General features: G+C 67.1%; 3 protein-coding genes and 1 pseudogene across 3 annotated transcripts in view; all 4 read left to right on the plus strand.

The window, feature by feature from the left end:
* Positions 1–5,314, plus strand: part of LOC121103034 (apical junction component 1 homolog) — a 7,370-nt gene extending 2,056 nt beyond the window's left edge. The window contains exons 2-6 of the mRNA XM_040631377.1: positions 597–683; positions 2,518–2,642; positions 2,986–3,168; positions 3,356–3,525; positions 5,172–5,314. Of these exons, the coding sequence (XP_040487311.1) occupies positions 597–683; positions 2,518–2,642; positions 2,986–3,168; positions 3,356–3,525; positions 5,172–5,314 (708 nt within the window). The remainder of the gene's footprint in view (positions 1–596; positions 684–2,517; positions 2,643–2,985; positions 3,169–3,355; positions 3,526–5,171) is intronic.
* Positions 5,315–5,389: 75 nt separating this feature from the next.
* On the plus strand, positions 5,390–8,220 carry LOC121103128 (annotated as a pseudogene).
* Positions 8,221–10,530: 2,310 nt separating this feature from the next.
* On the plus strand, positions 10,531–11,976 carry PHPT1 (phosphohistidine phosphatase 1). The gene is made up of 3 exons (XM_040632225.1): positions 10,531–10,759; positions 11,101–11,225; positions 11,759–11,976. Exons 1-3 carry the CDS (start codon positions 10,600–10,602, stop codon positions 11,849–11,851), a joined length of 378 nt encoding a protein of 125 aa, XP_040488159.1. The 5' UTR covers positions 10,531–10,599; the 3' UTR covers positions 11,852–11,976.
* A 1,304-nt stretch (positions 11,977–13,280) lies between these two features.
* On the plus strand, positions 13,281–21,535 carry MAMDC4 (MAM domain containing 4). The gene is made up of 27 exons (XM_040631378.1): positions 13,281–13,326; positions 14,068–14,175; positions 14,246–14,419; positions 14,498–14,623; positions 14,816–14,946; positions 15,030–15,114; positions 15,277–15,402; positions 15,510–15,644; positions 15,720–15,808; positions 15,893–16,066; positions 16,398–16,482; positions 16,558–16,737; positions 16,833–16,961; positions 17,094–17,225; positions 17,788–17,904; positions 18,038–18,172; positions 18,292–18,428; positions 18,496–18,715; positions 18,785–18,922; positions 19,035–19,153; positions 19,238–19,328; positions 19,498–19,644; positions 19,821–19,955; positions 20,063–20,190; positions 20,286–20,394; positions 21,171–21,349; positions 21,494–21,535. The coding sequence occupies exons 1-27, from the start codon at positions 13,281–13,283 to the stop codon at positions 21,533–21,535; spliced, it is 3,417 nt and encodes a 1,138-aa protein (XP_040487312.1).
* The last annotated feature ends 1,022 nt before the right edge of the window (positions 21,536–22,557 follow it).

Below are 22,557 nucleotides of genomic sequence, written 5' to 3' on the forward strand. Positions count from 1 at the left end.
GGGGCGGTGGAGCCCGCCCGACCCAGGCACCATAGATCCCCACCAGGACCCTCTGGAGGGCGTGAAGAGGGGAAGGCGAGCAGGAGCGTCATCAGAGAGTGATCCTGGGGGCCCATCGCCGCCCAGATGCTGTCTTTCGTCATGGATGACCCCGACTTGAGAGCGACTCAGACCCTCAGCGGAGAGTGGTGAGGAGGGGACTTGGCGCCCAGTCAGCCTGGAAGCCCTGGGGATGGTCCCAGGCGGGAATGCAGGAAGGAGAAAGCGCCAGGCGATTATTGTTCTGGGGCAGGAGCCTCAGATAGGCGTGTGACCCCAGGGAGGGGCTGCAGCATCCCAGCTCCACCTTGGACCCTGCAGGCCACCATGACTCCAGGTTGGGTGTCAGGGTCTTTCAAGTAACTTGTCACCTACCGAGAAATGCAGGAGCCTTCCGGGGGTCACATGACGGAGGCGCTGGGGAGGCGCTGGCCACCAACCCGTGTGCTCCTTCTCCAGGATGAGTTCCCAGTGCGAGAGGACCTCTCTGATGAGACGACGAGGATGCCAGTCCTGCCCAGCCGCCCCACCCCCAAGCCTCCCATGTCCTCCTTCAGACTGAAGAGAGCTCGGACCTCTTCTGGTTGGGACTGGCAGAAACGGGCCGCAAGGAGATCAGCGATGAAGGTAGTTCCGGGGCCCAGGTGGGTTGGGGGGTCACAGGGTGTGTGCCAGGACCACGCTGGAAAGATGGGCAGCGGGGGACCTGGCTGATGCTCAGGGCATCTGGTGGCCTGGCAGTGTGGCTGCAAGCAGGATACACTTCACGTCCAGCCACTCCTGGGAAGCGTGGTCAGTAGGCCTATGGAGCACTCATGGTGCCCTGTGGCCCCAGGCAGCTGCACGGCTCCTGTCCCTACCCTCCATCCTGGGCCCCTTGAGCCCAGCTCGGCCCCGACTAGCAGTGCCACGTGAGACGAGTCCCAGAAGTTCCTTGTTCCCAAAATGGAGAGGAAAGGACCCTCCCAGGCTCGTGCTAGAGTTGAAGTGTGCTGCCTGTCGGCAGGTGTGTGCTCTGTCCCCCACGGGTCGCCTCTGTGGCCGGGCAGAGCCACGGCATCGCAGTGCACCTTCTGGGTGGTGCTGGCTGCCCCCCCACTGCAGCCCAGGAGCCACAGGCCCATGCTGTGTCTTCTCTCTGCAGATAAGGAGGGCAAGCCTCCCGGAAAGAGAAGAAAGAAAAAAGGCAAAGAGGTGAGCACTCTGCCTCCCACCTCCCAGGTGCCTGCTGGGCAATTTGGGTCCTGGTCCCCCACACCCTGAGCTGCCCCTTCCCAGGAGGAAGAAAAGGCCGTGAAGAAAAGAGAGCAAGCATAAAGAAGAGCAGGGACAGGGAGGAGGGCAGGCAGGAGCGGCGGCGAGCCCAGGGCACAGAGAGGACCGGCTGTGGCGAGCTGAGGCCTTCCTGGGGGTGCAGCCCAGCCGGCCACCTCGGCGGGCGGGGACTACGGGAGCTCTAGGCCTAGCCCGAGGACCGCCGGGGGTGAACGGGCACACTGGCCCACTCAGAGCTGGGACTGCTGGGCCCCCTGCAGGGAGTGGGCCAGCGGGCGCGGGGCGGGGCTCTGCGGGCAGCCGGCCCCAGCGCTCTCAGGGATGGGACTGAGGCCCAGGAGGCCACGAGGCTGTTAAGAGGCGGGGCACATCCTCGTCACCGGCCTGGCTCCTGCTTGCCCCCAGCCCGCTGCACTCGCTCTCCCAGGCCCCCACACGTGGTGGGTTCCGCTTCCTGCCCCTTCTGGCATGGGGGCAGATATGCCGGCAGCACTGGACCCTTTCCGGGGTTGCTCTTCCCAGGCCCAGGGTCCAGCTTTGCACTGCGCTGGGCTTGCTGCCGACAGGCCGGGAGGTCCTCGAACCGCGTTTCCTCTCGTTTCCTTTAACACTCCACTCCAACCATAAAGCTCTCCTGTTTTACTGTGTGTCTGTGTGTGCCTCTCCTGCTGTCACGCCTCCTGCTCCACCCCATGTGCCCCAGGTCTCCGTGGGTGGGTGGGAAGGTCCTGAGTTCCCTGCCTCTTTCCCAGACAGGCAGTTGCCCCTGGATAGGAGAGCCCTGCAGCCCCCGTGGCCCAGGAGGTGGTCTGCAGAGGGCCTCCAGCAGGCCCGCCAGTGCACTCGTGTCTTGTGCAAGCTGGCCAACATAGCCATTGTCCTGCACACCTGTCTGGGAGCCACCTAGGCCAGGAGCTGGCAGCTGTGCCCAGGAACACCTGCGGGCCCCCAGCCCTCCTAGGGCAAGTGCGGGTCTGGTCTCCTGGCCTCTGGCAGGCGCTGTCCTGTCCCAGCCACCTTCCCGGTCTGCCTTCAGCCAGCATCTCTGGAGACCCCACCCCCTCTAGCTGCCAGCAGCGCCCAGCCCCCACCCACCACCCACGGTTTCCAATAAGAACCACGCACAGGGTGGGAGGGTGGGGGTGAAACCAAGGCCTCCCTTCTCAGTCCTGAAAGCGTCCCTTCCCCAATTCCTGTGCCTAGATGAGACAGCTTTGCACCCTGGAGGCTGCAGGACAGCAGTCACTGGGCTGGGAGGCCAGGCAAAGCGGACACCTTAGGGACTTGCTGCAGCCCACAGCCTACGAGATCTGCCCGTGTGCAGCCCAGTAAACTGGGGAATCAGGCTGACACGAGATGAACTTGCCTGGGGCCCTGGATCTTGGACCCACAACAGGGCAGGTCCCACCCTTTGAAGCAAAGGGCATCCATGACTCAACCCTCTGCCAAGCCAGACTGCCCTGGTTCAGTGTCTTGTTTGGGAGGCCTGAAGGATGGATGTCACCCTGTGGTTTGTAAGTGGACCACGTGCAGACCTGCTCAGGCGCCACAGCCCTCAACGCTCCTGGACCTTGACCCCCAGGGGCTGAGGAGCGTGCCCTTGCCCGGAGTCTGAGCATCCTGGGGCAGGAGGCCGCAGGCCTCACTCAGCCGTCACCCATCCGGCCCCAGGTTCCTGCAGTTTGGCACCTCCGGCTCGGCAGAGCGAGCCCGCGGGGCTGGAAGCAGCCCATCTGCCTCCTGCGAGGGCTCGGCGGAGGTGCGAATTCCGGAGCGTCAGCAGCCCCAGCCAGAGCTTGGGGCTTCTCCAGGGCCCTGCTCCAAGGCCACCACCAAGCCACCAGCTGCCTGGAGGTGGGGGAGGGCACGGCTGGACGTAGGGGCTGGCAGGGCTGGCAGGACTGGGGTGCTCCCTGGGTGTGGCACCCCGGTTGGACCTAAGCCTGAATCTTGGAAATGAGAGACAGCTTGTCACCCGCTGAGCGCCGACGCAAGCTGGTGGGCCCCACGGGTTCCAGGCCCACCGCACGGCCCCTTTAAGTGCAGCCCGGCCGGCCGCCACCGGGGCAGCACTGAGCGGCCGGCGGCCTCCGCGCCGCTGCCTCGAAGCTTCTGCCGGTGCCGGGAGGCTGCGGGCGTGGAGCGGGAAGGCGGAGCGGGCGCAGGTTTGCGCAGCCCAGCGGGTGCGCGCGCGGCGGAAGCAGCGCCCAGGTAGGGTCGCGGGCCGCTGCCCCACGGGCTCTAGCACGGGACGGAGGCACCCGCAAGGATGGGGGCCCACCCGGAGCTACACCAGCGGGTCCCCCTCGGCTCAGGGCAGGGCGAGGGCTGTGCCCGAGGGAGGGCTGCGGGAGGGCTCTGTAGGCCTGGGACCCCTGCAAGTGCCATCTCCTGACCATGGGGAGGGGCGTCACCCAGTCCAGCTCCTCGCTGCTGCAGGGCAAAGCCGGGCTGTCACCTCCCTGGGCGGAGCCTCATGCCCTGCATCGGACCCCCACTCCCGGCCTGGCTTTGAGCAGGGTGGGAAAGGGGTGAAGGGACAGTCCTATGAACAGGGACGGAACTGGGGTGGGCGCAGGGCTGAGGACAGGACTTAGGCGCTGAGGCGCCCTGACCCAGAAGAGCAGCCTGGAGCAGAAAGCCCCTGGCACCCTGGGACGAGGGTCGACCTGACCAGAGATCCTGCCAGGTGAGGGCCCAGCCCCCTGCTCACTCGCTCAGCCTGGGGCACACTTCCCAGTTGTGTGAGGAGGGGCCATCAGCGTTGTCGGAGACCCGACCCATCGTCCAGACCCTGGGCACCACAGGGGGCCGGTGGCCCAAGCCATAGCCCAGTGCACGAGGTGGACCCCAGCCCGCCCCTGCGGGGGCCGGGAAGCTCAGGTTGCCATGGAGCCTTCCAGGCTGTTGTGGAGAGGCCCTCTCCTGAGAAGCAGTGAACAAGGGGGCTTTACCCGCCCACCACCCTGCCTCCCGCTTGCGGCCTGTCCTAGTGCGCTGCTCAGGGGAAGAGGGGCCGAGCTCGAGGCTCACCCCCCACGTGGTCCTGCAGCCGGTGCCTGGTTTCAGCTGCAGTGCACAGGCTGCAAAGCGGAGGATGGTCTCCGGTCCTTGTCATGAAACCCCAACAAGCTGGTGGGCTTCAACCACCTCAAGATATTGGGGATCAGAGAAGGTTTCTGCAAAGGAATGGGGGTTTAGGGCCCAGGTATGCTCTTTGTTTGGCATTATTCTGGCCTGGGCCACACAGAGGGTTAAGAGCAAGGCAGTTCAGTCCGTCAGTGCGGGGCCATGCCTGGACCTGATGGGGCCATGTCGAGCCCACTGGGGCCTCACGACTGGGGTTTGGCTCAGAGGACGGTTCCCAGTGCAGCTGCCATTGAAGACTGGGGAGGGACTCAATGCCCCACCTGGTCAGCAGGTGGGTAGGGAGGCTCAGTGCTTTGTGGAGAGCTGGTTAAGGCTGGGGCCCCAGGACTGCCCCCCGCCCAGACAGCACCATCGGAGGGCTTGCTCTGCACTGGGCATTGGAGGGCTTCAGTCACCAGTGGGTTTTGTGAAGCCAACACCTATTAAGAAATCCGTAATTAAGGCTTCACGTGAACATTCAGTCATTCCAACTGGGACCCTCCCCATTCTTCCTGCCCCAGGAAAGGGGTTCTACCCAAACCTGCCTAATGGTCACTACTGGGGACAGAGGGCCATCAGGATATGGGCCCGGTGGCAGGAGCTCAGGAACCACAGCAACAGCATCACCTTTCTGGCTGACTGGCTCCATCCCCAGCAAAGTGGCCCGAAAAGGATGGCCTGGGGAAGGGGCAGGACCCAGTGGCTGGACACCTGGGTTCCTCCTGCAGGTGCTTCTGACGCCGGCATGGAGCAAGTGCCTGCGGCCTCAGCCAAGGCCCGCCCAGCCAGGACCGCTCGCGTCCACTGCGTCCCAGGTAAGGCAGGCCAGCGCAGGGGTGGCCAGGCCTGGGTTGCAGAGGAGCCACCCTGACCTGCATCTCCCACCAGGGCAAAAGCCCCCAAGGCAGAAGAACCTGCAACCGCCAGCCTGGGGACCTCTTTAAAGATGACCGCACCGGACCCGCCGGACCTGTTGGTGTCGACCGTGTACCAGGACATCAAGGTGGCGGCCGGGCCGCGTCGCGGCGAGCGCCATGTGAGCGCTCCGTGGCCGCCTGCTGCGCCCGCGCCTTTCAACAAGCGCCACTGCCGCAGCTTCCGACTACCTGGAGCGCTGGGACGGCGGCAATGGAGGCCGCACAGAACGCCGCCCCGGAGCCTGCGGCGCCGCGGCGCCGGCCGCGACGGGGAACCCCGGCGCCGCGCCCGCTCCAGAGTGCGCCCCGCGCCCCGGAGCCTGGCGCCCGCTCCCGCCTCGCCGCCGGTGCTGCCGCGCCGAGGCCGGGAAGCCAGCGGACAGCAGCGGGCGGAGGCATCGCCGCACCGGGACCTGCGTACCCCGCGCTGCGCGCGCTCGCCACGAGCTGCACCCCATCAAGCTGCAGCCTGCAGGCCCGGCCGCATGGCGCCCTCTGCGCCACCACCGGCCTGGCCCGAGCCCCGCGGGCCTCGCCGCACCGTCCTGCCGCCTTGACATCAAGCCCGGACGACTCGGTGTTGCAGCACACCGCCAGGGGCTCGCGGTCCTACGGGCCGCGGGAGACCACGCCCTGGGCCGCGCAGCCCCCAGTTCCACGGCCTCACAGTGCCGGGCCTCGCCACATGGCGCTATCCGCACCCCACCCCCAGTGACACGTGCTGCGGACCCCCAGCGCTGAGCTGTGATGATCTGCCCCTGCGCCCAGGGACTGTACAGAGCGCCGAAATCTGCCTTCACCACGCCACCAGGCCCCACACAATTCTTCTGCGGAGGAACCCGAGGGCCACCCTGGCGGCTTTCCGTCCAGCCCTGGGCCGCCCTTACGCTACTACGCCAGGCCCTTCCCGCCCGAGGAGCCCCTGTGCCCAGTCCAAGGCGCGAGCGTCTACTATGCTGGAAGTGCGCACCTTCCCAGTCCAGGGGCCCTCCCGTTCCTACTGCGGAGGCCGCTCGAGCCTACGGACCGCCCTGCGGCCCCCGCTATTCTCCCGAGGAACCCGGGCTCACCCCCTCTCCGCCCCTTTTACACAGAGGACTTCACGGTACCGCGATCGCGATGCCCTGGCTCGGACTTACCCACACCGCGCAGCCCCGCCTGGGGGTGACTGGGGCCTGCGGCCTTACCGCACCCTGCAGGTGGTGCCTCCCGGACCCTGGCCCACTGCTGGCCTCTTGGCACGGCGGCACCGGCACCAGCCCGCCTCGGCTGGCTACTGACAGCCGCCACTATTCTCGCTCCTGGGACAACATCCTGGCGCCTGGGCGCGCCGGGAGGACCCCCTGGGCCGCGGCCGCAGTGAGGCTGCGGGCGCGAGGCAGGACCGCGGGGCACATCCCCGAGGCCGGCGGCCACCCGTCGTCGTGAACCTGTCCACCTCGCCCAGACGCTATGCTGCGCTGTCACTGTCAGAGGCGTGCGCTATCAGAGAGAGGGCCCATGGGCGGGGCCTGGCCGCAACTGGTATGTCACGCCTGAGATCACCATCACCGACAACGACCTGCGCGGCGGAGGGCGGACTGCCAGGGGCTGGGAGCTGCCGGAGGCGACCCGGCGGTCTCCACCCTCCGCCCCTGAAGGCCCCCTGGTGGCCGCCAGCGCGCCATCGAGCACTGGGCGAGCTCATCACCGACCTGGTCATCGCTCTCTCGGCCCGCGCCGGCAAGCCCTGAGCCGCGGCGGCGGCCTGGGACGCCAGCTTCGCCGCCTGCTGGACTCTCGGCCCGCGGGCCCCGGGGCACCCGCGCTGGCGCCGCGCTCGCCACCCGCGTCGGCCGGCAGCGCGGAGGAGCCCGCGGCCCCGGGGCAGGCGGCCGATGCGTCCCCGGAGCCCAGCGCCGACGAGGACGACCTGATGACGTGCTCCAACGCGCGCTGCCGGCGCACCGAGACCATGTTCAACGCCTGCCTCTACTTCAAGTCCTGCCACAGCTGCTACACCTACTACTGCTCCCGCCTGTGCCGCCGCGAAGACTGGGACTCGCACAAGGCGCGCTGCGTGTACGGCCGCGTGGGCAGTGTGTGCCGCCACGTGCTCCAGTTCTGCCGGGACAGCGGCCCTGTGCACCGCGCCTTCTCGCGCATCGCGCGTGTCGGCTTCTTGTCGCGCGGTCGTGGCGTGCTCTTCCTGGGCTTCCCGAGTCCGGGCTCTGCAGACAACTTCCTGCGCTTCGGCCTCGAGGGGCTGCTGCTGTCGCCCACCTACCTGTCTCTGCGCGAGCTGGCGACGCACGCGGCGCCCCTGGGCAGCTATGCGCGCGAGCTGGCGGCCGCCGGGCGCCTCTACGAGCCGGCCGAGTGCTTCTTGCTCAGTGTGTCGGTGGCCGTGGGCCCCGGCGCCACGCCCCCCGGTGCCTCCGCCAGGCCCGCGCCCGCGCCGCGCAGCCCCGGGCCCACAGTACGCAAGTTCGCCAAGGTGGCGCTGGCGGCCGGCAGCCCGGCGCGTCCGCCCCCGGCTCGGGGTCGCGAGCCCGACATGGAGACGCTGATCCTGACTCCGCCGCCCGGCACGGCGGGCCTGGACCAGGAGGGCGAAGCAGGCCGGCGCGCGCGCGAGGTGGCCTTCATTCACATCCAGCGCGAGCTGCGGCTGCGCGGCGTCTTCCTGCGCCACGAGTTCCCGCGCGTCTACGAACAGCTCTGCGAGTTCGTCGAGGCCAACCGGCGCTTCACACCCACCACCATCTACCCCACGGACCGGCGCACCGGCCGCCCTTTCATGTGCATGATCATGGCTGCCTCCGAGCCACGCGCGCTAGACTGGGTGGCCAGCGCCAACCTGCTGGACGACATCATGTGAGCCGCAGGGGTCGCACCCGGGCTCCGCCCAGCCCGCTCAGAGCCCGCCCACCCCCGACCCCGCCCAGTCCACATAGGGCCCACCCCCGAGCTGCACCCTGTCTACTTAGACACCGACGGCCCAGTCCACCCAAGGCCCACCCCGAGCCCCACACAGCCCTCCCAGGGCCCGCGCAGTCAACCTAGCGCCTGCCCCCGACCTCTGCCTGCCTACCCACACCTCGCCCAGGCCACCGGGAGCCCCGCCCAGCCCTTCAGGCCCGGCCGTGCTCCTCCCCCAGGTCTTCCACCAGTTCGCCACAAGCTCCGCCCAGACCCCTACCCTTTGGATTTCACAGGCCCCGCCTTTCTCTCCCCCTCCCCCTCCCCCAGCTAGCCTGGGGCCTCCCGGGAGGCCGGTCCTCGGCTCCTTGGTGCTCCCCGCTGGGAGGCGGGGTGGGCCTGAGGACCGCTCGGCCCTGCCTTCAAGAGGACGGGTCACCACTGCAGACCCCAGCTCAAATACCCGGTCAGCCCATTTCCTGACGTCCACCAGGCCTCCCTGGAACCTCCCCAACCCTGGTTCGCCCTCTTCCAGGAGCCCGGGTTCACCAAAGCCTAGCCCCGTCCTTTAAAATGCCCCCACCCGTTTTCTGTGGTTCGGGGTGCGTACTGCTCAGAGGCCGTTCCTCTGTGGAGGTCACCCTGACTAGTCCCGGTGTGTTCGTGTCCCGAGCAGACAAGGCTGATGGGGCCGCTGGCTCAAGCCCCGGCTAGAGAGAGCACAGCTGGACCTCGAGCCCGCACATTGGCGGCACTGCCCGCCCTCCGGCCGCCCTGATATGGGCCCTGCAGGAGGGTCTGGTGCAAGCAGCAATGGAGGGGTACTTGGAGGTCTTCGGGCATGGCGCAAGACACCCAGACAGAGGAGGGGGGACCTGGGAGGGGGAAAGAGGACGTGGGTGGGGACGCTGGCAGGATTCAGCCCAGAGCTGAATCCTGGCAGGCGTGAGTCGGGCGGTCTGCCCAACACCGACAGGAGGCCGTCAGGTGGATGCCAGGGCAGAGTGGGAGGAGGGAAGAAGATGCATAGGATGGATGAATGGGAGGGGCCGTAGAGGCGGTTCAGAAGGGGTTCCTACCCGCTAACGTAGGCAGGACACAAAAGACTGGACGTTCCCAGTTGGGAGCGGGTGCCACAGCAAGCTAGTTGAGCGAGGCGGGGTCCACTGGAGGGGTGGGGGTGTGCCCACGCAAACGGCCCCGCGCGCTTGCTCTGGCCTTGCCCTATGCTGTGGGCTAGAGACACGAGGCTGGCGGCCGGGCTTCGGTCCCGGGAGCGCAGACTCATTGGTCCACCACCCGAGCTGCATCAGGGCGCGTGACCGTGACAGGGCACTAGACCGGGCTTCTGGAGCTCCCAGCCCTCCCCATCGCGGCCAGGAGAGGACATCAATTGAATTGCGAACGTCCCCCACACCTCTATTCCCGGCTCTCTCCTCCGCCCCGTGCACTCCCGCCCATCCCCCCATCGCCTGCGCGCCCGCCCCGGCCTAGCGCGTTTGCACTGGCCACGCGCCCCGCTCGCCCCACCCGCCTTCGCGGCCTCCCAAGTCCAGCCGCCGCGCTCCCTGCCCCCGGGCCTCAGCTTTCCGCCCAACGCCTGAGGGCTGGCTGACCAGGAATGACCCTGGACCGGGATTATTTCCAGGGGGCGAACGCTTTCGAACCAAGTAAAACAGAACTTAAATGTAGACATTGCTTCCTCTTTGGGGATGGGGGGTTGTGGGTGAGACTGGGAGGGAGGCCCTCGGACCGGCCGGGCAGGTGAGGGAGGGAACGGAAGAGGGCCTTGGGATGCTGTGGGGAACAGGGAGTAGGGCTTTGGGACGCGGTGGGAGGGCGGAGAGGGGGCCCTGGGACGCGGTGGGAGGACGTCGAGGGAGGACCTGGGACCCGGTAGGAGGACGAGGAGGAGGCATTGGGACATGGGGGCGGGGGGACGAGGAGGAGAGATGAGGACCGGCGCGTGTCCCCTGGGCCTCACGGGCCGCCGAACCCGCTCTAAAGGAGCCCGCCACCGTGTCCGCTGCCCACTCCGCCTCCAAGACCCCGCTCAAAAGGAACTGCTCTGTTAGCTGGCTTTAATCACCACGCGCTCCCGTTCCCTGTTCCCCGTTAAAGGGGACCTGCGTGGCCTCAGGGTTGCAAGGAGCTAGATTGCCATTGGCCAGTCCGTGCTGCAGGTGGACGGCACCATTGGTTGAGGCGCTGGGCTCGAGCAGCATGCCCCCGCGCCATTGGCCCCGGACTCCCAGAGCCCGCCTCCCGCACGGCTGCTTCAGCCCGGGATCCTGGGGGAAGGGCCGCGGTCTGCAGGGGCGGGCGGGCTGTGGGGAACATGGCGGCGGCGGACCTCGCCCAGATCGCAGATGTGGACATCGATCCCGACGGGGTCTTCAAGTACGTGCTGATTCGAGTTCATTCGGCACCGCCCTCAGAGGCCCCGGCTGGGGAGAGCAAGGAGATCGTGCGCGGCTACAAGTGGGCCGAGTACCACGGTGAGGGCGGAGCCGGAGGGCGTTTTCGGGGCGGGGGCGCGGTCAGTCTGCCCTGGGGGCGGGGCCAGCCGGCTCTGGGGTGGGGCTGAGCGCCAGGGGCGGGCTGAGGGGCGTGGCGAGAGACGATCCTGTACCTGGTCTGATTCTGGGCTGGCTCAGGGGAGTGAGGGTCCTGGAGAGCTAGGGGCTGCCATGCCCGACCCCTCCCTCCTAGTCCCAGCGCTCTTGCCCGGGTGCACGCCTTCCTCCCTTTCCCGGCGTCCCAGCCTGGAGGGGCTCCTTTCCTGGGGAAGCTGGAGCTCTAGGGCCATGGCCGGTGCTGAGCTGCCTTCCCTGTGCAGCTGACATCTATGACAAGGTGTCGGACGAGATGCAGAAGAAGGGCTACAGCTGCGAGTGCCTGGGAGGCGGGCGCATCTCCCACCAGAGCCAGGACAAGAAGATCCACGTGTATGGCTACTCCATGGTGAGCCCGCAGCTGGGTGGGGGGCTGAGAAACCAGCTCTCACGAGCGCTCACTGCCCTGCACCCAGAGGCCTGCAGTGCTGGGGGTTCTCTGGGCTGTCTCAGCTGCAGACCCCGCCCTCCAGTGGCTTACCCATTTCCCACGTGGGGTGGGAGGGAGGTCCCTGCCTGCCCCTCAGCCACAGGGGGCCTGGTCCTGTTCCTACACGAGGCCTGACGGGGCCATCACTGTCGTCCAGCTCTTGGATGGGGTCAGTTTTGGGGTGAAGCCCAGAGGCCCCTCCCTCTTCTCCAAGCCACAGTGGTTACCCCATCTGTCTTGGCACCTGAGATAGCCCTTTAGCCCCGGGGCCCACCCTCAAGGACTGCTCACGTTGACAGCCACCTTTCTCCAGGGGAGCTCCCTGGAGCCGTCAGGGAGGGATGGCCGTGTTCGGCTCCCCCCAGGGGCCCCTCCCAAGCCAGCTCCTGGGTGTTGCTGCGGATGGACACCCAGAGCCAGGGCAGGGCTGTAAGATTGGCTTCTCTCCTCAGGGTTATGGTCGTGCCCAACACTCCATCTCCACCGACAAGATCAAAGCCATGTACCCTGACTACGAGGTCACCTGGGCCGATGACGGCTACTGAGGCCTGCCCAAGGGGCCAGCTGTACCCTCTGGCCAGGAGTCAGAGACCGACGCCAGCCTGGCCCAAGCGCCACAGTTTACCTCACCCACAGGAATTAAAAATGTTATCTCCCCTGCTGTTCCCCAGATGCTGTGTGTCTTGATTTTTCTGTTTCCTGGTCACCCCTGGGGACCCCTGACTAGAGGGGGTGGGTGGCAGAGAGCCGGAGGTGGCCCTGGACACAGCAGGGCCCCTGCTGCTGCCCCTACCCGGCTCCATATCTGGGGGCCCCAGGGAGTGGCAGTGCACACTCAGCCCTTTGTGGTCTGATAAGGGGGCCCCTGCTCTGCTGCCCCCGTTTATGACCTGATTGCTCCTTCATGTGGCTCCTGTGTCCAAGGACATCTGGGAGGAAACTCTTTGAGCCCTTGCGCAAGGAAGTAGCACCAGGTCCCTCGGGGCCGGCTGACATCAGTTTCCCCTCGTGATCTGCCATTGGAGGTCACACGTGATGTGACCCAGGACCCTTTCCAAGACCAGGTCCCATGGCACCTGCCCTGCACCCACAGGCTCCTGCTCAAAGTAAATGGGTGGGGCTTCAGACTCGGAACTGGGAGCCCCCTCCCAGGATCTCCGCCCCTCCTCCCCTCCTCCCAGCACAGGGCTTTGGTGAGTGGATGTGGTATGGGGGAGGGGAGAGCCAGACACAGCTGAGCGCAGCCATCCCGGTGGCTCCCCGTGAGCATGGTGCCATCCCATGGGTGAGCTCACCGGGCCTCACGGCCGCCGCTCCAGACAGGCGCTGTTGTGACCACATGTCACCTACAAGGAGACAGGTCCGGTAAGACACGCTCCAGAGGTCCCACTGTGCTCAGTGGCAGCCAGACGCTGGGGTCTGTCCTGGCGGCACCCAGCCACGCTGCCTGGAACAGTTGGATAAACGGTTGTGGTTTACTGCGAATAAGCCAGCAGGAAGACACGGACTGAGTTAGGGAGAAGGATGAAGTCCCTGGTTGCTTGGGGCAGGGGCTGGGGGCATAGTTCCCACACGCTGACTCCTGCTCCGAGCGCTGGGAGACCGCAAAGCCTGAGCAGGGTCAGCGACGTGCCGCAGCCCGTGCCACTGTGGCGCTTCCCCTGGCCGGGCCTCCACCAGGCAGGGCTGGGCAGTGGTGGGCATAACGACTGCGGCCTGACCTTTGGTCTGAAGGAGCCGGGCAGGTGGGAGCCCCGACTGGGCCAGGGGCCCCTCTCCTGTACACTTTTACGGCCGGATATTCCTCCTCATCACCACGGGGTGGGGCCTGCTGACAGGCCACAGGCACAGAAGGGGCCAAGTCCCCACTCTCCAGTTGGAGCAGAGTCAGTCTGTGGGGCCACAGGCAGATAACTGGGCAAAATAGCCCCAGGCCGCCCAGCGTGCACACTCTCCGTTCCCCCTGGCCCAACCATGCCTCTGCCAGGCCACCTCCTCCCTGCTCTGGTCCTGCTCCTGGGTGAGTTGTCGGATTTGGCTGCTGAAGCAGGGCCAGCCATGGGCACAGGTGCTGGGGAGGGGGGTGCAAGGTGAACTTGGGGGCGGGGAGTGGGCAGGACAAGCCGTTGAGGAAGGGGCAAGAATTATGCTTCCTCTGGCCCCAAGGTCCACAGGTCCCAAGGCAAGACCCTAGTCCACCACTCTTAGACCAAATGGAGCTTGAGGAGGGGGCAGGGGCACCCTCCTGCAACCCCCTCCAGTTCCTTGTCTGGCTCCGGCTCCCCTCCTCGGGGGCTGTCCCACGGTGGGGGCCCTTGGTCCCATGCTCACATACCCCCACCATCCCGCCATGCAACCACCCTCTCCCAGGCCAGATGTACTCAGCCTGGCCCTGACTGGGAGCCCTGGGTGGCAGGACCCAAAACCCCCACGTAGGGGCGCCTGGGTGGCACAGCGGTTAAGCGTCTGCCTTCGGCTCAGGGCGTGATCCCGGCGTTATGGGATCGAGCCCCACATCAGGCTCTTCTGCTATGACCCTGCTTCTTCCTCTCCCACTCCCCCTGCTTGTGTTCCCTCTCTCGCTGGCTGTCTTTCTCTCTGTCGAATAAATAAATAAAATCTTTAAAAAACAAACAAACAAAAAAAAAACCTCACGTGACCTCTTGGCCCCGGGCCCCAAAGCAGGTGAACAACGTCATGGGTTGCCTGGGATTGGGGGGTCACCTTGCCTCCAGCCACCTGACTGTCTCTCTGCTAGCAGCTGGGCCCCCAGGCTGGGCCTGGGTCCCCAACAACTGCAGGGCCCCTCGCGAGGCCACATGCAACTTCGTGTGTGACTGCCCAGGCTGCTCCGACGAGACCCAGTGTGGTAAGCTGGGGCCAGGCAGGGTCAGGCAGGCCTGCCCTCTGCAGGCAGCCGCTGACCTCCCACTCTCCAGGTTACCACGGAGCCTCGCCCACCCCGGGTGCCCCCTTCTCCTGTGACTTCGAGCAGGACTCCTGTGGCTGGCAGGACATCAGCACCTCAGGCTACAGCTGGCTCCGAGACCGGGCAGGAGCCACACTGGAGGCCCTGGGGCCGCGCGCAGACCACACTCTCGGCACGGACCTCGGTGAGGCCTGGGCGGGTCTCCATGGTGCCCCCTCCCCTTTACTTCCAGCCCCACGTGCTAACCTCTCTGCTGGGCCAGGCTGGTACATGGCTGTTGGCACCCACCGGGGGAAAGAGGCCTCCACCGCAGCCCTGCGCTCCCCCGTCCTGCACAACGCAGACCCCACCTGTGAGCTGAGGCTCTGGTACCATGCGGCCTCCGGAGGTGGGTGCCCAGGACCCCACTGCTGGGGTGGGGTGTCCTGAGGGGAGTGACCTGGAAAGGAAGGAGGGCTGCTGCAGAGCCGAGGAGGACACCCCATAGGAGGGACAAGTGTCCTAGGGCAGGGCACAGCCAGCAGGCTGGGGGAAGCACTGGGGCCTGAGCCGCCCCGGGACCCCCCACCCCCCGTTCCAGATGTGGCTGAGCTGCGGCTAGAGCTGACCCACAGGGCCGAGACCTTGACCCTGTGGCAGAACTCCGGGCCCTGGGGCCCAGGCTGGCAGGAGCTGGTGGTGGCCACTGGCCGTATCCAGGACGACTTCCGGGTGAGCTGGGGTGGTCTAGGGGCTGGGGGCAGCAGGGAGGGTCTGAGGCCAGACTTATGTCCTAAGGACCCCACTCTTTTCAGGTGACCTTCTCTGCCACTCGAAATGCCACCCACAGGGGCACTGTGGCCTTGGACGACGTGGTCTTCTGGGGCTGTGGCCTGCCCAGTAAGGGCCCCCTGCCCTGGACCCACACCTGGGGGGGGCGGTGGGTTAGCAGGAGCCCCTCACCCGCTCACTCCCAGCTCAGCCGGTCTTGAGCCTCTCCCCCAGCTGCGCGACCCCCAGGGTTTGGGGTCACGGTGATGGGCTGCCCCTCCCCCATCTCAGCTCCCCAGGCACACTGCCCCCTGGGGCATCACCATTGCCAGAACATGGCCTGCGTGGAGCCCCACCAGCTATGCGACGGAGAGGACGACTGTGGGGACGGCTCTGACGAGGACGCACCCGCCTGCCGTGAGCTGGAGGGGCTGCTGCAGACCATCCAGAGAACGTGGTGGGGCGGGGGGCGGGCGGAGGGGAGGCCCAGCTGGCAGCCTGAGCGCCCTCCCCCCACCCCGCAGGTCACCACACGGTCACGGACTTTGAGACGGGCCTGGGCCTGTGGAACCACTCGGAGGGCTGGGCCCGGAACCACAGCGCTGGCACCAGGCCCCCAGCCTGGCCGCGCCGCGACCACAGCCGGAACAGCGCGCAGGGTGAGGCCCGCCGGGGACCGCCAGTCCACACCCACCACAGCGTGGCCAGCCTGGCCCACACCTGTCTCTCCCCAGGCTCCTTCCTGGTCTCCGTGGCCGAGCCCAGCGCCCCCGCCGTCCTCTCCAGCCCTGAGTTCCAAGCCTCGGGCACCCGCAACTGCTCGGTGAGGCAGATGGGGGACACAGGGTGGCCCGTCCTGGGGGCCCAGGCTCGCAGGTCTCCCTGACCTTCCTCGGCTTCTTCTCAGCTGGTCTTCTACCACTACCTGCATGGGTCCGAGGACGGCTACCTCCAGCTGTTCCTGCAGACTCAGAGCCCAGGCTCGCCCCAGGGCCCCGTCCTGCTGCGCAGGCGCCACGGGGACCTGGGGGCTGCCTGGGTCCGAGACCGGGTCGACATCCAGAGCGAGCACCCCTTCCGGGTGAGGCCGGAGAGAGCAGGGGCCAGGGGGTGGGCAAGTGGGAGGTGCGAAGGGCCCCGCAGGTGGGGCAGGGGAGCTCAGGGTGCTGGCCCTGGGTCCCTCCGGGCCACTTCGGCAGGAAGCTGGCTTGCTTGTTGTTCAGCTCCGGGAGGAGGCCCAGGGAAGGAGCGGGCACTTTCACAGCCCCTCTTGCAGAGCCGTGCGGGGGTGGGGTGACCGGAGAGGGTGTCCAGTGACATGGAAAGTACAAGGCAGGGAGAGGGCTGGAAGGAGCTGACCTGGGGAGGATAGAGGGGTGCCGGGGCACGTCCTGAGCCCCCTGTGCCCGCAGATCCTGCTCACTGGGCACACGGGCCCAGGTGGCGTCGTGAGCCTGGATGACCTCATCCTGTCGGACCACTGCCAGCCAGTCCCAGGTGGGCCCGCCGAGCCCCTCCCTCCCCAGGACAAGCACCACCTCTGCCTGCCTGACCCCTGTTCTGCCCCCACAGAAGTGTCCAGCCCACCTCCTGGGCTCTGGGCCCCAGCCCCCTGGACCCAGCTGTCCGGCCTGCTGCCCCAGGACTTCTGCGAGCCAGGACATCTTTCCTGTGGGGACCTGTGTGTCCCCCCAGAGCAGCTCTGCGACTTTCAGCAACAGTGCGAGGGGGGCGAGGATGAGTGGGATTGTGGTGAGGGGCGGCTGCAGCCGGTGGGGGGGTGGGGGGGCTCTTCCTGTTCACCCCACCCCCACCCCCGGTGCACTCAGCGCCCACGGCTGTTGCAGGCACCACGGACTTCGAGCCCCCCGCAGCCGGGGGCTGGGAAGATGCCAGCGTGGGGCGGCTGCAGTGGGGGCGTCTCCAGGCCCAAGAGAGCGGAGGCCCTGGCACAGAGGCTGGCAGGGCTGCTGCTGGTGAGGCCCGAGGCCCCCTGCCCGTGAACTGTGCCCCAGCGGGGTCCTTGCTCGCCTCTTCCCACTAGGGAAGGTGTCCGAGTTGGGGGTCCCTGGCAGGAACTGGCTCTAAGAGGCCTTGCTCTTCCGCAGGGCACTTCCTGTCCTTGCAGAGGGCCTGGGGACAGCTGGCAGCAGAGGCCCGGGTCCTCACTCCTCCCCTGGGCCCCTCAGGCCCCCGCTGTGAGCTCCGCATGGCTTACTATTTCCACAGTGACCCCCAAGGTACCGCCCCGAGGCTGACGAGAGCGCCCCCAATGCACCCCGCGGGAGGGTGGGGGGGCGGGCCAGGCGGACCCACGTGACCCCTTCGGCCAGGCTTCCTGGCACTGGCTGTGGTGGAGGGCAGCAGCCGTGAGCTGGTGTGGCAGGCCCCGAGCAGCAGCAAGGGCTGGAAGGTGGACACGGTCCTTCTTGGGGCGCGCCGCCGGCCTTTCCGGGTGAGGAGGGCAGTGGGGGGGTGGGGGGCAGGGGGTTCACCGCGCCAGCCTTGACTTAATAGCCCCTTCCCTGTGCTCCTTATGAAGCTGGAGTTTGTTGGCCTGGTGGACTTGGATGGCCCTGGCCAGCAGGGCGCTGGCGTGGATGACGTGACCTTGAAGGATTGCAGCCCCGTGACAACCACTGACAAAGACTCAGGTCCCAGTCCCTACTGCACGGAGGGGCCTCCCACCCGGACCACCTAGAGGGACCCCTGGGAGCCCCCACCCCAGAGAACAAGTCTCCTGCCCTCGCAGGACACAAGAGGGGCATGGCGGTGCTGACCCCACCACCGCCCCGCCCTTAGAGGTCTCCTGTAACTTTGAGCGGGATACTTGCGGCTGGCACACCGGCCACCTCACAGATGCTCACTGGCGCCGAATCCAGAGCCGTGGTCCTGGGTACGACCACACCACGGGCCAAGGTAGGGTGGGAGCACCGAAGCCTGGGGAGCAGCTCGCAAACTCGGGGTGGGGGTGGAGAGGAGCACGCCCGTAGCAGGCCAAGCCCCTCCCGGGCTGGCATCTCTGCAGCTCAGCCCTGTGTCCCCACGGCAGGCTACTTCTTACTCCTGGACCCCACGGACCCCCCGGCCCGGGGCCCCGGGGCCCACCTGCTCACCCAGCCCCAGGCGCCAGCAGCCCCTCAGGAGTGTCTCTCCTTCTGGTACCACCTCCACGGGCCCCAGATCGGTGAGTGACCCTGGTGCTGGGCGGGGGCTCCCCAGTCTGTCTCTCCAGAGCCCCCGAGGAGAGGTGGGAAGCCACCAGGAGTGGGGCTCTGGTCCCCTCCTACCCTCCCCTGCGTCTAGGGACACTGCGCCTGGCAGTGAGGCGGGAAGGAGAGGCAGAAACGCTCCTGTGGTCGCGGACCGGCACCCACGGCAACCGCTGGCACGAGGCCTGGGCCACCCTGCACCACCAGCTGGGCTCTGGCACCAAGTACCAAGTGAGGCCCCACGCCTGGGGGGCGGGGGCGGGCAAGGCCCCCAGCTGCTGACACCCTCTGCCCCCAGCTGCTGTTCGAGGGCCTCCGGGACGGCTACCACGGCACCATGGCGCTGGACGACGTGGCCATGCGGCCTGGGCCCTGCTGGGCCCCCAGGCGGTGCTCCTTTGAGGACTCGGACTGTGGCTTCTCCAGCGGGGGCCAAGGCCTCTGGACACGCCAGGCCAATGCCACGGGCCACACCTCCTGGGGCCCCCGCACTGACCACACCACAGAGACGGCCCAGGGTATGCGACAGGGGTGAAGAGTGGGGGGGCAGGGGGAGTCAGATGCAGGCTGACATTGGCACCTCCCAGGGCACTACATGGTGGTGGACACGAGCCCACAGGCCCTGCCCCGTGGCCACGTGGCCTCCCTGACCTCAGAGGAGCACCGGCCTCTGGCCCAGCCTGCCTGCCTGACCTTCTGGTACCACCTGAGCCTCAGAAACCCAGGTGAGGGGCCGCAGGGTCCCCACAGGCCCCCGTGCCCAGGCTGCCTGGGAGCCCCCGAGCGGCCATTCCTCCCCCGCGGCTGCTGACCGAGGCTGGCCACGTGGTGTGGCAGGCACCCTGCAGGTCCACGTGGAGGAGGCCGGGAGGCGTCAGGTGCTCAGCATCAGTGCCCACGGAGGGTTTGCCTGGCGCCTGGGCAGTGTGGACGTGCAGGCCGAGAGGGCCTGGCGGGTGAGTGGGGGCGGCGGGCGGCCTGCGCACCTTCGAGGGCTGTCCAGACCGTGTGCGAGGCGACCCTGCCCTGTGCCTGCACAGGTGGTGTTTGAGGCGGTAGCCGCCGGTGTGGAGCACTCCTACGTGGCGCTGGACGACCTGCTGCTCCAGGACGGGCCCTGCCCTCAGCCAGGTGGGAGCCCCCGGCCTGGCCCCGGCACCTGCTATGATTCATGGCCGCTACCAGCTCCGAGCCGACCCCAAGCTGCCTGGCCCGGCCCCTGGCCCCGGCAATGGGGATGCCCCCGGAATAGAGAGGGGGCGTGGGGGCAGCCCTGCTCACCTGCCCAGGTCTCTTGCAGGTTCCTGTGACTTTGAGGCTGGCCTGTGTGGCTGGAGCCATCTGCCCTGGCCCAGCCTGGGGGGGTATAGCTGGGACTGGAGCAGTGGAGCCACACCTTCCCGCTACCCCCAGCCCCCTGTGGACCACACTCTGGGCACAGAAACAGGTGGGTCTGAGCTGGGGAAGGGGCCCCAGAGCCACACACACCCAGGGTCACACACCCCACCCCAACCCCCGCCAACCAGCCCAGTCTATCCAGGCTCCCATCACAGTCAAAGGTCACAGGTTGGTGAGGTCAACTCCATTCAGTTCGTCTGGAGCCCGGCCCTCTCTCATTTCTAGGCCACTTCGTTCTCTTTGAAACCGGCGTGCTGGGCCCAGGGGGCCGGGCAGCCTGGCTGCGTAGCCAGCCTCTGCCTGCCACCAAGGCCTCCTGCCTCCACTTCTGGTACCATGTGGGCTTTCCAGAGCACTTCTGTGAGTGGGGCCGGCCCACAGCGCCTGGGTGGTGGAAGGAGCCGGGGCCGGGGGCAGCCCCGCCACACGGGCTTGGGGCCCTGACGTGCCCCGGCCCCTACTCGCAGACAAGGGTGAGCTGAGGGTGCTCCTGAACAGTGAGCGGGGCCAGCTGACTGTGTGGAGCACGGGCGGGCACCTGCGGCACCAGTGGCTGGAAGGCCAGGTGGAGGTGGCCAGTGCCGAGGAGTTCCAGGTAAGGCCCGACGGACGGGCCAGAGCCTGGAGATCCCAGAGGCCTCAGGTGGGACCGTCCTCCGGCCCATGCAACCCCTTCTCCCTCCTGGTCAGATCGTGTTCGAAGCCACTCTGAGCGGCCAGCCAGCCCTGGGGCCCATCGCCCTGGACGACGTGGAGTATCTGGCCGGGCAGCACTGCCGGCGGCCCGCATCCAGCCAGGGTGAGCCCTGCCCGGTCAGCCAACCCTGCTCCAGCTCTGGGGCTCCAGCGGGCTCAGCAGCACACGGCCCACACGGCTGCCAGTGGCCCTGCTTCTGGCCCGAGAGGCCAGGACAGTCACCGAGGCTGGGCCCTGCACCGTCCTCTCCCTCCCCTTCTTCTTCTTCTTTAAGATTTATTGATTTACTGAGAGAGAGAACGTGCTCGTGCAAGAGCAGGCACGTGGGGGGAGGGGCAAAAGGTGAGAATCTTTCAAGCTGACTCCCTGCTGAGCGAGGAGCCAGATCCTGCGCTCAATCCCATGACCCCAAGATCATGACCTGAGCTGTAATAAAAAATCGGACGCTTAACTGACAGAGCCACCCAAGCACCTGTCTCCTCCCCTTCTGGGCTGGGCTACCCCCGCCCCGTCCTTGGTCCCTCGGGAGCCAAGCCAGCTCTGCATCCTTTTCTGGCCAGCATGCTGTCACTCCCCGGGGTGGGGGTGGGGGCCAGACCCTGGAGGAGGTGCCCGGTCAGGCCAGAGACCACCACCAGCCTGCTTGTGGAGCCCCTGCTGGTGGCTGTTTCTTCAGGACAAAGGGGCGGGTCTGAAAAACAGCAGCTGCCTGCCAGGTCCCCAGCCTCAGTCTGGCGTCCTGTGCTGGCACGGCTGGCACCCCCCCATTCAGCCTGCTGGGGCCTCAAGGATGGGCCATCCTATGTGTCCTCAGCCATCGGGGTAGGGCTGACGGACAGGGCTCGAGTCCTGGGACTCACATGCTCCTTGGCCCACAGGGGACACGGCACTGGCCACATCAGTGCCAACTGTGGTCGGCAGCGCCCTCCTCGCCCTCATCCTCCTGGTGCTGCTTGGACTCCTGGGACGGCGCTGGTTGCAGAAGAAGGGTGGCTGCCCCTCCCGGGGCGAGACGACAGCCGTGGCCCCGGGCTTCGACAACATTGTCTTCAATGCGGTAGGAACCCCTGGGTGGGGCCAGGCGGGCAGGGGGGACTGTGAAGAACCCCTCCTGGCCCGCCCTGCACGGCCGGGGCGGGCTGTCTGCATGCATGGCCGCCTCCGTCACCCACCACTCAGAAGTTCCCCTCTTTCTACCTAGGATTGTGTCACCCTGCCGGCTTCGCTCACTGACCACCAGTAGATGACCCAGAGACTGACTCCCCACCCGTCAGCCCCCACCCGTCAGCCCCAGCCCGGGGAGTAACGTCTGCCCCTCCTCCAGGATGCACTGGGCCCCCGTGCGGTCACCCTGCAGAGACTGCCACGCACATGCCTTGGGATGGTCCTCACCCCAACAATAAATGCCCTGGCCTGGGAGGGTGGCCCCCACGTACTGGCTGGGGTCCGTGCATCCTGTCCTGTCAGCAGGAAGGTGGGCTCTGGGGGATCTCCAGCTCAAAGGATGTGCTTGGGGGGACCTCCCACGTCTCTGTGACTCAGGTGACAGGTAACAGGCAGGCCATACCAGACAGGACCAAGGGCTAGAGCCATCAGAGACGGACACACTGGGACCCCGATAAGCCCCTGCCCCGGAGGGTACCCCAACACTCAGGTGGCCCAGCCCACCCTGTGGGACGTGACCCAAGCCCCGTCCAGCCCCTGCGCCTTGCCGGGTGATTCTGCATCTGACTGAGGACAGGGAGGAACTCCCACAGGCACAGGTGACAGCCTGAGTAGCAAGTTTTTAACCAGGTGTAAGGTGGCGTAGAGCTGGTCTGGGGCGGGGGGATGCCCTGCTGTGTCCGCGGTTCTGAAGGTCCCATGTCCACCATCCCACGGTGAAGTGCAAGTGTTCCCCAGAATGACGGGTCTCAAAGCAGAAGTCACTCGGTGCCCTGGGGATGCCACTGAGCAGGTCACTGGCAGGCTAAGCTGAGGTTCCTGCCTTCCTGACCTCACGGGCTCTGGGAATGAAGGCGATGTGTCCCTGAGCTGTCAAAGCTCTGGCGCACTCACACACCTTCCCCGCCTAATAAGATGGAGCACAGTCTTTCTAACCCAGGGAGGGTCCCTCTGGGCATGGCCGTCCTGGGGAACGCATCCACACCCACGCAGCCAGGTGCTCCCCTCCTGCCTGCAGGAAGTGCCCCCACCTTGCCGTCCCGGCCTACTAAGGACTCCCAAGCCAGGGGAGGGCACAAGTCTGGTGCCAAGAGGCCAATG

Source organism: Ursus maritimus, unplaced genomic scaffold (genome assembly GCF_017311325.1).
Source record: "Ursus maritimus isolate PB19 unplaced genomic scaffold, ASM1731132v1 scaffold_17, whole genome shotgun sequence".
Taxonomy (NCBI): Eukaryota; Metazoa; Chordata; class Mammalia; order Carnivora; family Ursidae; genus Ursus; species Ursus maritimus.

What these genes read in the sequence shown, in the direction of transcription:
- PHPT1 (XM_040632225.1), top strand. Translation starts at nt 10,600, where the DNA reads ATGGCGGCGGCGGACCTCGCCCAGATCGCAGATGTGGACATCGATCCC. An exon ending in CAAGTGGGCCGAGTACCACG is followed by an intron (nt 10,760 to 11,100) that starts GTGAGGGCGGAG and finishes TTCCCTGTGCAG; the next exon opens with CTGACATCTATGACAAGGTG. An exon ending in ACGTGTATGGCTACTCCATG is followed by an intron (nt 11,226 to 11,758) that starts GTGAGCCCGCAG and finishes TTCTCTCCTCAG; the next exon opens with GGTTATGGTCGTGCCCAACA.
- MAMDC4 (XM_040631378.1), top strand. Translation starts at nt 13,281, where the DNA reads ATGCCTCTGCCAGGCCACCTCCTCCCTGCTCTGGTCCTGCTCCTGG. An exon ending in GCTCTGGCACCAAGTACCAA is followed by an intron (nt 18,429 to 18,495) that starts GTGAGGCCCCAC and finishes CTCTGCCCCCAG; the next exon opens with CTGCTGTTCGAGGGCCTCCG. An exon ending in GCGGCCCGCATCCAGCCAGG is followed by an intron (nt 20,395 to 21,170) that starts GTGAGCCCTGCC and finishes CTTGGCCCACAG; the next exon opens with GGGACACGGCACTGGCCACA.